Source organism: Lactuca serriola, chromosome 2 (genome assembly GCF_051521515.1).
Source record: "Lactuca serriola cultivar US96UC23 chromosome 2, Lser_US96UC23_V15, whole genome shotgun sequence".
Classification (NCBI taxonomy): Eukaryota; Viridiplantae; Streptophyta; class Magnoliopsida; order Asterales; family Asteraceae; genus Lactuca; species Lactuca serriola.
Window position 1 is genome coordinate 209195034 of NC_136409.1, and position 11530 is coordinate 209206563.

General features: G+C 33.5%; 2 protein-coding genes across 6 annotated transcripts; one reads left to right on the forward strand and one right to left on the reverse strand.

Moving 5' to 3' along the window:
* Positions 1 to 37: 37 nt before the first annotated feature.
* Positions 38 to 4991, forward strand: LOC145088336 (phosphoglucosamine mutase family protein). Of its 2 annotated transcripts, none has more exons than XM_079026609.1 (16): positions 38 to 196; positions 1562 to 1771; positions 2082 to 2148; positions 2251 to 2434; positions 2511 to 2563; positions 2658 to 2983; positions 3053 to 3117; positions 3210 to 3270; positions 3364 to 3481; positions 3577 to 3658; positions 3725 to 3797; positions 3880 to 3941; positions 4025 to 4120; positions 4212 to 4366; positions 4452 to 4644; positions 4710 to 4991. In XM_079026609.1, exons 1-16 carry the CDS (start codon positions 190 to 192, stop codon positions 4815 to 4817), a joined length of 1860 nt encoding a protein of 619 aa, XP_078882735.1. In that variant the 5' UTR covers positions 38 to 189; the 3' UTR covers positions 4818 to 4991. The 2 variants fall into 2 exon arrangements, with proteins under 2 accessions (XP_078882735.1, XP_078882736.1); XM_079026610.1 differs by having other exon boundaries at positions 39 to 196; positions 4470 to 4644.
* A 1752-nt stretch (positions 4992 to 6743) lies between these two features.
* LOC145088338 (Acyl-CoA N-acyltransferases (NAT) superfamily protein) lies at positions 6744 to 8802 on the reverse strand. Of its 4 annotated transcripts, none has more exons than XM_079026615.1 (4): positions 8415 to 8802; positions 7623 to 7730; positions 7325 to 7535; positions 6744 to 7250 (listed from the first exon to the last, which is right to left on the reverse strand). In XM_079026615.1, the coding sequence occupies exons 1-4, from the start codon at positions 8533 to 8535 to the stop codon at positions 6959 to 6961; spliced, it is 732 nt and encodes a 243-aa protein (XP_078882741.1). In that variant the 5' UTR covers positions 8536 to 8802; the 3' UTR covers positions 6744 to 6958. The 4 variants fall into 4 exon arrangements, with proteins under 4 accessions (XP_078882741.1, XP_078882740.1, XP_078882739.1 ...); XM_079026614.1 differs by having other exon boundaries at positions 7623 to 7739; positions 8415 to 8776; XM_079026613.1 differs by having other exon boundaries at positions 7325 to 7730; positions 8415 to 8783.
* Between the last annotated feature and the right edge of the window lie 2728 nt (positions 8803 to 11530).

The following is an 11530-nucleotide window of genomic DNA, read 5'->3' on the forward strand; positions in this document are numbered from 1 at the left end:
TCGATACCCGAAACAAAAAGTAGGTGAAATTTCTGACTACAACACACGTGCACTGCACGCTGGTGTGGCTGGTCTGCTGATCTGCTCTGCCATTGCCCTTCTACGGTTCTACCTCTTCCCCTCAGCTTCTCCGCCCATTTTTCATCTCTTTCTCCCCCTCTCAAACACACAGACAGAGCATCTGTGATAATGGCAGGTCAGCAACTTATTTTTAGTCTCTATTTATATGTTCTTATGTTCATTGTTTGTTTGTTCGATTCTATCTGTGCGGATTTAATCAGGCGTTCACTCGAAGAAAAGGCCGTTTAACTCGATCATACTTGAAAATTTTGATTTTTGTTTGTTCAATTTATCTGATACGTTAAATTTTTTGGAGAACAGCTACGGGGAATTAACGACTTACCTGTAGGTTTATCGGAATAAAGAAAAATTAATGTTTGATAACAACTTGTTTGTATCTAGACGAGATGATAGATTGTTTAATACACAAATTCAATTAAGAAAGGAGGTTTATGGATACATGTTCTTCGGTATTCATGAAATCGAGTCTTATGTCAATTGAAAGGTATATTATTCGTATTGAATATATTGAAGTAGATTCACTTGGTTTTCAAGGAGAACGCGAACCTATGGGTGGTGCCATGGTGGTAATTACATAGTTTAGTGTAGCTACACTATGTATTTGACATGATCGGATCCATAGTTTTGCGTATGAGTAATTATCAGCCCCACTGATAAAAGTCAAACCAGGACTCTTGATCTCACAAGACATTATACATTCTTTTTGGCGTTTTAATATATGGGCATCCACAATCCATTAACTCTACAAAGTCCAATCGATTGACACATTCACATTCCACTTTCAATACAACCTTTTCATTTAATCTCTACAGTCCATTGAACTCTACAAAGTTCAATTGACTGCCACATCAACATCATATTAAGAATGTGATCCCTTTTTCCCCATTCAACAGTTCAATGGACATTCAACTCCAAATTTGCTGTATGCCAACTTGGTGTCCCATTATGGTTGGATTTAATTCATTGTATGCCAACTTGGCATTCCACCTCATTCTGCCCTCCCAAATTATACTTCCTTTTTGTTGTTCTCCAGCTCATGTGTCTTCCTTCTTCCCTTTATTCTCTCTAAAATTCTTGAACAGTACATTATAGATGCTGTATGAGAAAGCACACAAAGTCTTTTAAAGGGCACTTGTTCGTGTTTAATACCTTGTTGCAACTGAGAGTAAGAGTATCCAGACGATCTCCCTTTGTGTGTACCCTTATTAACCCTAAAGGAAAGTGAGAAAAACACTTGCCATTAGATCTTTAACTTTCCTTCAATGCATTATCGGTAGTGAATTTCAATTTAAACTATCTGTTCTGTGAACTTTGGTCCAAACCTTAAAGAGCCTTACATTTGGTGACATCTTAGAGGTTCAATTAGGTAAAACAATATAATTTGTGAAAATACACAAATACAGGCACTTAAAAACTTTGGTTTTTTCATTTGAAATCTTCTTAATCTGAAATTTGATAAAACTCCAAATCTTTTATGCAGTTATGATGGGGAAAATTGTTCAAAATTTACCAAGTGCATATTCCTGCCAGCAAAATAGGCAGTTCTGCACCCTATATCAAAGGGACCGATGTGTCCAATATAAACACAACTTGCTTCTCTTTCAAGGAAGGAAGTTGCCATGGACACGCATCTCAACCATGCAATTGCGTAATGTGTCAAACAATAAACAACGAGTTGTTTACTGCAATGGTCTGTTCTAGACTCTTATCATCAAGGATGATATCAAATGCAACCAAAAGTATAAGGCCCTTTAAGATTCTCAACATAACCCACATCCTAATATATAATATATGTGTTGGCCTTTCTTCTTTCTATATCTCATTTTATTTACAAAAAGGGCGTATCTTTAGTGGTATAAAAAAAGATCCATTCATATAGAAAACATTGCATTTGGAGTTGTTATGAAAAGGGTGTATTTTTAGCTGTTTTGATGTGCTTTTTAGCTTTTATCTTTTTTTTTTATACATGAAGTTTGGTTTCTGATAGACTTCTTTTTCAGCTGCTATTTCAACTACTGCAGTACCATCACTTGAAAAAGTAGATTTTCTCAAACTTCAAAATGGGAGGTAAGCTTTTCCTTCTTGAAGTTTCAGTATGACAAACAAATTTAGTAACTTATCTGTATATTGGTAACCTATTATAATCTACATACATACACCTGAATGCAGTGATATTCGTGGTGTTGCTGTTGATGGTGCTGCTGGAGAACCCCTTAACCTCACAGAGCCAGTGACACAAGCCATAGCAGCTGCTTTTGCTGCATGGCTTTTAGATAAGAAAAAAGCCGATTCATCTACACGTCTCAAAATCTCAATTGGCCATGATTCTAGAATTTCTGCACAAAAGCTACAGGTATTAACTTTTGTGGATAGTATCTAATTCCCTATTGACACCATAAAACCATATATCAACCTAATGTTTTTTCCAGGATGCAGCTTCTCGGGGAATTGCTAGTGTAGGCTTTGATGTTGTGCAATACGGGTAATGTAGTTGTAATCATTTCTTCATTTATTTTGATTTTTTTCTTTTTGGGTGTTATGATCTTCTTAATTATTTTCAATGATGTTTTCTGTAGATTAGCATCTACTCCAGCAATGTTCAATAGTACACTGACAAAAAATGAAGACTTTCTATGTCCAGTTGATGGAGCTATCATGATAACAGCAAGCCATCTTCCTTATAATAGAAATGGTTTTAAATTCTTCACTAATGAAGGAGGCCTTGGAAAACCCGACATTAAAGACATCCTAGAGCGTGCTGCAAACATATACAATGGATTCACACCAGAATCTCTAGAAGAGGCAGAAAGAAAAGTTTCATCTTCCATCACTAAAGTTGACTACATGGCTATTTACGCATCTAACCTTGTAACAGCAGTTCGCAAAGCTTCAGGAAACATAGGTATATGTGAAGATTACTTTTTTTTTTTATTCTCTCATGCTTATTTTCTTACTTGGATTTGGATTACAGAAAAGCCATTGGAAGGATTTCATATAGTTGTGGATGCTGGGAATGGAGCTGGTGGCTTTTTTGCTGTAAGTTATCTTTTAAGAATGATATATAAAATATGAGGTAAATTATGTAGTATATGTGAAGATTACTTTTCACATGTTATTTTGTTTTTCAGGGAAATGTGTTGGAGCCTTTAGGTGCTATTACTACTGGCAGTCAGTTTCTAGAACCAGATGGTAATAAAGTAACAGAATGGAAAACTAATTTAAGCAAGTTTTTGTATTTAACCAACTGTTACTTAAGTAAAAGTAAACCTGACCAATTTTCAGGGTTATTTCCCAATCATATCCCTAACCCCGAGGACAAGGCAGCAATGAAGGCAATTACTCAAGCTGTGCTTGATAACAAAGCCGATTTAGGGATCATCTTTGACACTGATGTTGATAGGTGATCTTCTAATATTAATTTTACATATTAAATTTTTTTCCTTTAGTTATAAAATTGAATTTGGGCAATTATGTCAATTATGGAGTGTAAATCAGATCTGCTGCTGTGGATTCCACTGGTCGTGAGTTTAACCGGAATCGTCTGATTGCTTTGATGTCTGCTATTGTTTTAGAAGAAGTAAGTTTCCCTAAAACTGTTCATAGCCATGATTTTGAGGTAGTTACTGCTTTTTTGTCCTGCTAGCACCCTGGAACAACAATTGTCACAGACAGTGTTACTTCAGATGGGCTTACTATATTCATCGAGAAGAAACTAGGTAAGAAGAGCCTTTACATCAGTGATTCTATTTTTGTATTAAATCATATTTTACTTGTTTGATAGTTGCCAAATTTTCACAGGAGGGAAGCATCATCGGTTCAAAAGAGGGTATAAAAATGTCATTGATGAAGGCATTCGTTTGGTGAGAAGTTAATACAGAATGATGTTTATTCATGTAAATTTTTTACATTGATTATCAGACACAATAATGATACTTTTTTACAGAATTCTGTTGGCGAGGAGTCACATTTGGCCATTGAGACAAGTGGCCATGGAGCACTCAAGGAGAATCACTGGCTTGATGATGGTGCATATCTCATGGTATGTATCGATCAATACATGTGTGTTTGTGTGTGAAGATGTGTATATTTCATTTCATAGTGTTGGTTGACTTTCTTGACTTTATTTGCAGGTGAAGCTATTGAACAAACTTGCATCAGCTAGAGCTTCTGGTCAAACTGGTGGAAGCAAAGTTTTGACTGATTTAGTTGAGGAACTACAGGAACCGGGTGTTGCTGTTGAGCTTAGATTAAAAATAGATCAAAATCATGCAGATTTGAAAGGAGGGTATGCTGATTGTTGAATGTAGATTTACTTGGTGCTTAGTGAATGTTATATTTATATATGTGTCATGAGGTCTGAATGTATTCAGAGGTTGTGGTGTTTACAGATCTTTTCAAGACTATGGAAACGCGGTGCTAAAGCATTTAACAAACAAAATTGAATCAGATCCCAAGCTTGAAAAAGCACCTGTTAACCATGAAGGGGTACGGGTGTCTGGATATGGTGGCTGGTTCCTTCTCAGACTTTCACTCCATGACCCTGTTTTGCCCCTCAACATCGAGGTAAATCAATTTTTTTTTTAAAATTAATTTGTAAAAAAATAAATAAATATAAATGAAATTTGTAGGCCCCAAGCAATGAGGATGCTATAAAACTTGGACTAGCAGTGGTTGCAGCTGTAAATGAGTTCTCAGCTCTTGATATATCAGCCTTGACCAAATTTGTACAGAAGTAATCAGACTCAAAGGTGTATTTGTTTTTTTTTTTTAATATAAAAACTTTTTTGTATTAATAATAAGTAGTTTCAAGTATCTGAAAACTGCGACTTTTAGCGATTCTTGAAAGTTGTAAAATTAACAACAGAATGACACCTAATATTTACAAGAAAGGCGTGGGTGAAAGTTTTGAAGTGATTTGTATCAATGTAGCAAGTATTTGTTTTAGAATGTGTGATTTTGTTTTATTTCCCTCGTAAATGGAAAAAGACCAGGTTATGCTTTACATGTCTAACATAATAAGCACAAATTGGGAAGGGGTGAAAAAATCAACAAGGCTTGTTTATCATCTTGCATTGTGTCACCAACATTAGATTACCTCCTTTGTCAAGTGTTAAAAAATGGTGCCAACAAAACTAAAAAATTTGGGAAGTCATCATTACACAACTTCTTTTTGCGATACATAAAAATTTATGTTTTAGAGTATTGTACAATCCGTATGTTGTACAATCCTTTAAAATATCAGTTGTTGTGAATAGCAAAAAGTTGTGTTGTGTATGGCTCCCCAAAATTTTAGGGAACGTTTAGTTCATAAATTTTGAAGGAATTTGGAGGAATTAGAATATAAATTCCAGTAAAATTGGGTTTGGTCAACAAAATCAAAAGAATCTTTAAACTTTATTAAATTACATGCTTGAAGGAATTTTGGTTAGATGCGGAGATTTTAGATTTTATTTCTTATGCTTTATAAAAAAGACAAAAGTGTATGTCCACTTTCTCTTTATTTTAGTCGGAATTCATCAAATGAAAACAAATTATTATCCAAACCCGACCCTACCCCTAAACACACACCCACATCCTCACCCACCCCTACACACACCCTACCCCCACATTCATACCTACATGTATATACACATGATCATGCCTTACGTTCAGATACTCGTGCAAACACATACATGTTTTTGTTTTTTTTCTTTAACTCTATAAATCTGTACCCAACTCTTGAGTAAGTGGTCCTAAACCTAGCACTAACTCTTGAGTAAAAGTGTATTTTTGTCATATTATATAATTTATTTTTCAATTAAAATTGACAACTCTACAAACCATGCAAATTAAAAACAGATTTCATTCCATGTGAACCAAATGTATTACATATTTGAGTTCATTACATATTCCAATTCATTCATGTTCCAATTCATTTATATTCTAATTTATTTGATATATTCTATTCCTTCCAAAACATTATGTGAACCAAACAACCCCTTAAAACTAATTTTTTGGACATGGTTTGTGCGGTTTCGTCTTCACCCTAACAAGCTCCAGACGAACACATGGATTGGGGTGACTTGAACCTGGTCTCATGATAAATGCCTTGTTTGGTTTTTTAAGTCATGAGAGTGAGAACTTTATTCTAAAAACCTTAAAAACACCATCTTTCATTTTTTTTTTCTCTTGTTTATTAACCCACATATAGCCCCAAATCTTTCATTATCAGTAGTAGTGGATCTCTCAGTAGTCTTTGTTTTTTCCCGATTCTGAGTTTTTCACATAAATCTTAGTGTGTTTGTCTATAATCTTTATTATTTTACTTATTATTGTTAACTCTCCTTATATAGCAATTTTTACATTTAATTGGAGGTGTTATTCTATGATTATCAAGTCATTTGAAGAAAATTTAACCTAATGACATTTTGCAACATGTTTTGAATGAAATTAGTGCAGCAGATATTTGGTTGAAGTTAGAGAAATTGTGTATGACCAAGCATCTCTCAAACAAGTTGCATTTGAAGCAACCTTCTAAAATGGAACTCAATTCATACATTAACACCAACAAAACACTTCACCAATCATCACACGAACACCATGAAGGTAAATAATAATGTCCTCACAGCAAAAAGATGCCTAGACCTCACTTATGATTCTCACTCTTACCACTGCAAGCAATATGCCACTCAAGCTTAGCATGTGATTGATAATCTACTTCTCAAGAAAAAAGAAACCGTAACTTTGATTTACCTTACAAGAACAAACAAGTACACTACCTATAACAATATACAATTACATTTCATGTATAAACAAATAAACAGTTACTAAGACCCCTAACATAACATTATGACTTCCCTCCCTTTATCACTTGTACCTTTTGCAATACTACTTGTACCTAACAATTGGTTCGGTTTTTCTCAAGGAGCTTCATCATGAAATTAAACTGCATATCGGGTGAGGTCCTGGGCTGGGGCCATTTAGCTCCTTCGGGTATTTTAATATCCTTAAAACCCTGACTTCTATACAAATTAGTGGCACCAGGGTTATTTAGGTCACAATGCAATGCAATTGACCTACACCCCCAACTTCTAGCTTGAGCCTCTGCTTTTGCTATAAGCCTTTTCGCTATTCCCTTTCTTCTAAACCTTTCTCTCACAGCAACATTCGACACATACGCAATTCCAGTCCTGCAAATATGAAAATGTGTACGATTACCCCCCCTATACTTTGACCAGAAAAAAAAAAAAGTCAAAATGATCACCTTCTCTGACGAAGAGGACCTTTCCTAGGAAGAAAGTCAGCGACAGTGTCTAGAGTCAAAATCCCAGCAACATATCCTTTATTGAGACTAATCTTTGCACCAAAACCTGCAATTTTGAGATCTTCGTCACCAATAAAGAAAGTGTTGTTGTCGTCATCTTGGGAAGTGGAGGTGACTGCAACAAGACATGTTCTTCTACAACCAGTGGGTACTGACAATCCAAAAACCAGTGCAAGGAGTCTGTCAATCCTCAAAACAAAGTCTAATGGGAACGAATATTCAGGGAAGAAGGAGCTACAATGCGTTTCTGCAACCTCCCAACAATCTTCAATTCTTGCCTCACGCACCACAATTTCAGGGGACACAATTGGAAATATTTCAACCACTTGACTCGCTTTGCAAATCCCTATTGAGTCTAGAAAGAAATTTACACAAAAATTTCTAATGAGAAAGGGATAAAGAAAGAAGGAAAGCTAAATAAGTTAGAGAGTCGGACTTTGATATTTGATTCAAATGGAAAACTTTTTAACATTTTTTTATTTTCTAAATGTGGTAAAGTTGATATTTTTCTTTCTAGGATGTTGCAAAATAAATGCAACATTTTCGTTTTTGGCAAGTTTGCAATCCAAGATCAATTCTAGTCCCATTGGTTCATCAAGATCTTTACACCCTAAGCATGAAGCAATTGTTCCTTCGATTTAACTTAATTACAAAACGATTAAACATCTGACTAAAGTTCAAGCACACGCATAACTGTTAGTTCTTGAAAATCCTAAAGTCTGATCAATAAAGACAAAGTTTCAGATACAGTAGAAAGATACATAACACTCAGAACATCGAAACTTGTGTTAATAAACCACAAAAGGCATAAACTAAAACCCAATTCCCATTTAATCCAAACCAAAAATGGCACAATTAAGATGCCACCAACACTGTATCATTGAATTGGAGTCATAAACACCAACAGACAGATTTTTAAAATAATGAAACTCCAGATCAAAATAAAATAATGAAACTCCAGATCAAAATACATCATTAGATTATGCAGCTATAGATACAGATATTTATATGTATAGATAAGAAAAAGTACCTGATCTGGAGAGATGAGAAGGGATAGACGATTGATGAACCCTGGAAGGGTAAAAAAGAGGTAATTTGTTGAAGTTGGGAGAGAGGGTGTTTACTGAGATTCCCAAAGGTATCGTCCACATATCTTGGGTAAAAAGATATAGATCCCCTCCCTCCCTCTGGCGCAGATTTTGAACCCTGATGAGTGATTTTTTAGCTGAATCGAAGAGAGAAGAAGAAATTTAATAGTTTAGAATTCGTTGCTATCAGACAACATTTGGTAGTCTCATAATTTACTCAACGCAGACTGATTGATTGTTTGTGGGTGTTCTTTGTTTCTATCGGACTGATTGGCATCACGGTGGCGATTGGGTCGGGTCGGTGGGTCACCCAAACCATATTAGGCAACCTATTAATAACCTTTATTTACTTATTTTGTAATCCTTCCTACCTACAATGACGAATGATAAGGGTGTGACATCTTTCGCCTAGGGTGAGTTCGATGCCGAAATTGAATCAATTACACCAATATTGGTACCATAATCCAATATGGCCAAAAGTACAAAACCAAATATCGAACCAAAGTATACGGTATAATAACGGTATTGTTTTGATTCGGAAAGTAGGTTTAGTTTTAGATTTAGAATTGGTGTTAAAACCAAAACTGATTGAGGCCAAAAATAAGAACCGAATACCAAACTGAAGTGTAGGATATGGTATCGGTTCGATCTGGTTTGCATAGAAATCTCCATCTTTCACCCCAAAGAGTACCAGGATTTATTTGTGGACATTTTTGAGTGGATAGAAGTTCGTTTTCGTTAAAAGAACATATCACTCGACCTTCATCCGGTATAATCAAATTTTCTAATATAAATTAAAGTATATAATTTTTCTAGATTTTCAATGAATCATTGCCGGTGAATGATTTCAAATAATACTCCAACAACTTTTGAAGACACCTTGAACATATCACTCGACTTTCATCTTGTATAATCAACGTCATTTCTTATTGATTCTTGTGTTGCTTTAAACATTTATCGTTTAGCATCATTTAACTATGCAGATATTTTCACAAAATGAGCTTTATTCCAGTATATTATGTCACCAAGATATATATATATATATATATATATATATATATATATATATATATATATATATATATATAGGTTTCATTTACTTCGTTAACAAGAAATTGGCATTTGGGTACAGTTCCATTTAGTACATTGGTCAATAACGACGATTGGTTGAGGACGTTGATGTTGTTATTGTGAAAACCAAAAAATTCATAAGAATTTGGGAATTTATAATCTGCTCATCATTTTTCAAAATAAAAAACAACAATCTTTTCTAAATGGTGCGTCGAAGCCATATTTAGGCTCAAAAAAAAAAAGATTTGACAATTTTTTTTATTAATTTTGGAAATTTGAATGTATGCACAATCATCATTTCCAAAAAAACAAGAAATTCGTCAAATCTTTTTTTAGCCTAAACATGGCTTAGACACATCATTTAAATAAGATTTGTGTTTTTGGTTTTAGAAAATGATGATCGTTTGCAAGTTCTCACAATATATATATATATATATATATATATATATATATATATATATATATATATATATATATATATATATATATATATATATATATTGATTTTTCAAGGAACCAAATTTTTTTTTCAATTTGTAGAGCTTATTCTTTATTGAAAAAAAAATCTAAAAATATCTAAATTCATATATTAACATTGTATATGTGAAAAATATTTTTCGGATTCACGTTGTGAATTTGACGTAAAAAAAAATCAAATTTGATATCATTGGAAAAAGGATAAAAAGTTATGAATTTCTGTATTTTTAGTTTTTTTTTTTTATAAAAAATAGGTTCTTAAAGTTGAAAAAAAGATTAGTTCTTTGGTTAATTAGGGTTCTCTATTAAACCTCACTATATATATATATATATATATATATATATATATATATATATATATATATATATATATATATATATATATATATCGTGTAGCACTCGGTAGGTTTACACAAATATTATTGTCCATGCATCTTAATAATACCCTCATAAAACATATCTATATTTTCATGTGAAGTTCTTGTAGACATCTTGAAGTATGCATGACAAGCATCTGAAACCGTCTTGTATGCAAATTAACGTATTTCATATACCATGATATTTTAAAATATGAATATTGTGTATCCATATCATTAATAATTCGTAAGAATATTTGAATATTTCTTTGCATCGATAACCTAATTCTAAATATGTAAGCGCCATAAGGGATAAGGGATTTCTTAGCGAACTAATATTCCACGAGCTGATCATGTGATGCTTCATGATTTCTGTGTACATAAAATTTTGTATTTATTGGCCGTTTGACCTTGCAGTATCACCAAAGAGAATGATAAAAGGTTAATGTCACGTGGACGACTCATCGTCATAGCTTGATAATAAAAAAAAAATCGAAACTAGATGATTGTGAATCCATTTCACAATTGTAGATGTAGAAAATGAGAATGTTTAAAAGGTAATGCTGTGCGAAAAAAAAAAAAAAAAAAAAAAAAAAAGATGTGAAAAACATGCATGTTTATATTGTCAGAATATATAAATTCTAATGGCGATGAACTTCAACCAGTATATGGAGATGTAATATCACTGGTCTTAAGCTCTACATGGGTGCTCCAATTTTAAAGCAAGCAAGACGCTTTAATTTGTTTTGTTTTTTTTTTTTTTTGTATGTGTTACAATGTTCGTCACAAAATAACTTCCTTCAGATCCTTGAGATCATGGAAAACAAAAGGAATAGCGACAATGGCGAATACCTCAAGCAAAAGTAGCACCCATGTTTTATATTCCTTCGAGAAAGGCCCTTGCCCCTGCCCCGTTGGTAGCTTTAGAAATTTTCAGTTGGATGTAGAAACCACTTTCTCTTGTTTAACATTTAACATTTATTGGTTTTTTTAATGATATTTCATGAAAAAAAAAAAGATATGGAAACCCAAAACAAACGATATTAATATATAGCTTATAACTTTGTACCTTTCAAACGCAAGTCCAACACAAGTAGACAATAAATCCGAGTGGCCAAGGCGAACCAAATTGTAAAATTATACAACAATTTTGT

Coding starts and splice junctions, on each gene's coding strand:
- LOC145088336 (XM_079026609.1), top strand. Junction 1,772..2,081: donor ACGAGTTGTTTACTGCAATG/GTCTGTTCTAGA, acceptor CTTCTTTTTCAG/CTGCTATTTCAACTACTGCA. Junction 3,798..3,879: donor ATTCATCGAGAAGAAACTAG/GTAAGAAGAGCC, acceptor AAATTTTCACAG/GAGGGAAGCATCATCGGTTC.
- LOC145088338 (XM_079026612.1), bottom strand. CDS start 8,535: ATGTGGACGATACCTTTGGGAATCTCAGTAAACACCCTCTCTCCCAAC. Junction 7,740..8,414: donor TTCTCATCTCTCCAGATCAG/GTACTTTTTCTT, acceptor ATTTCTTTCTAG/ACTCAATAGGGATTTGCAAA. Junction 7,251..7,324: donor GGTCCTCTTCGTCAGAGAAG/GTGATCATTTTG, acceptor TCATATTTGCAG/GACTGGAATTGCGTATGTGT.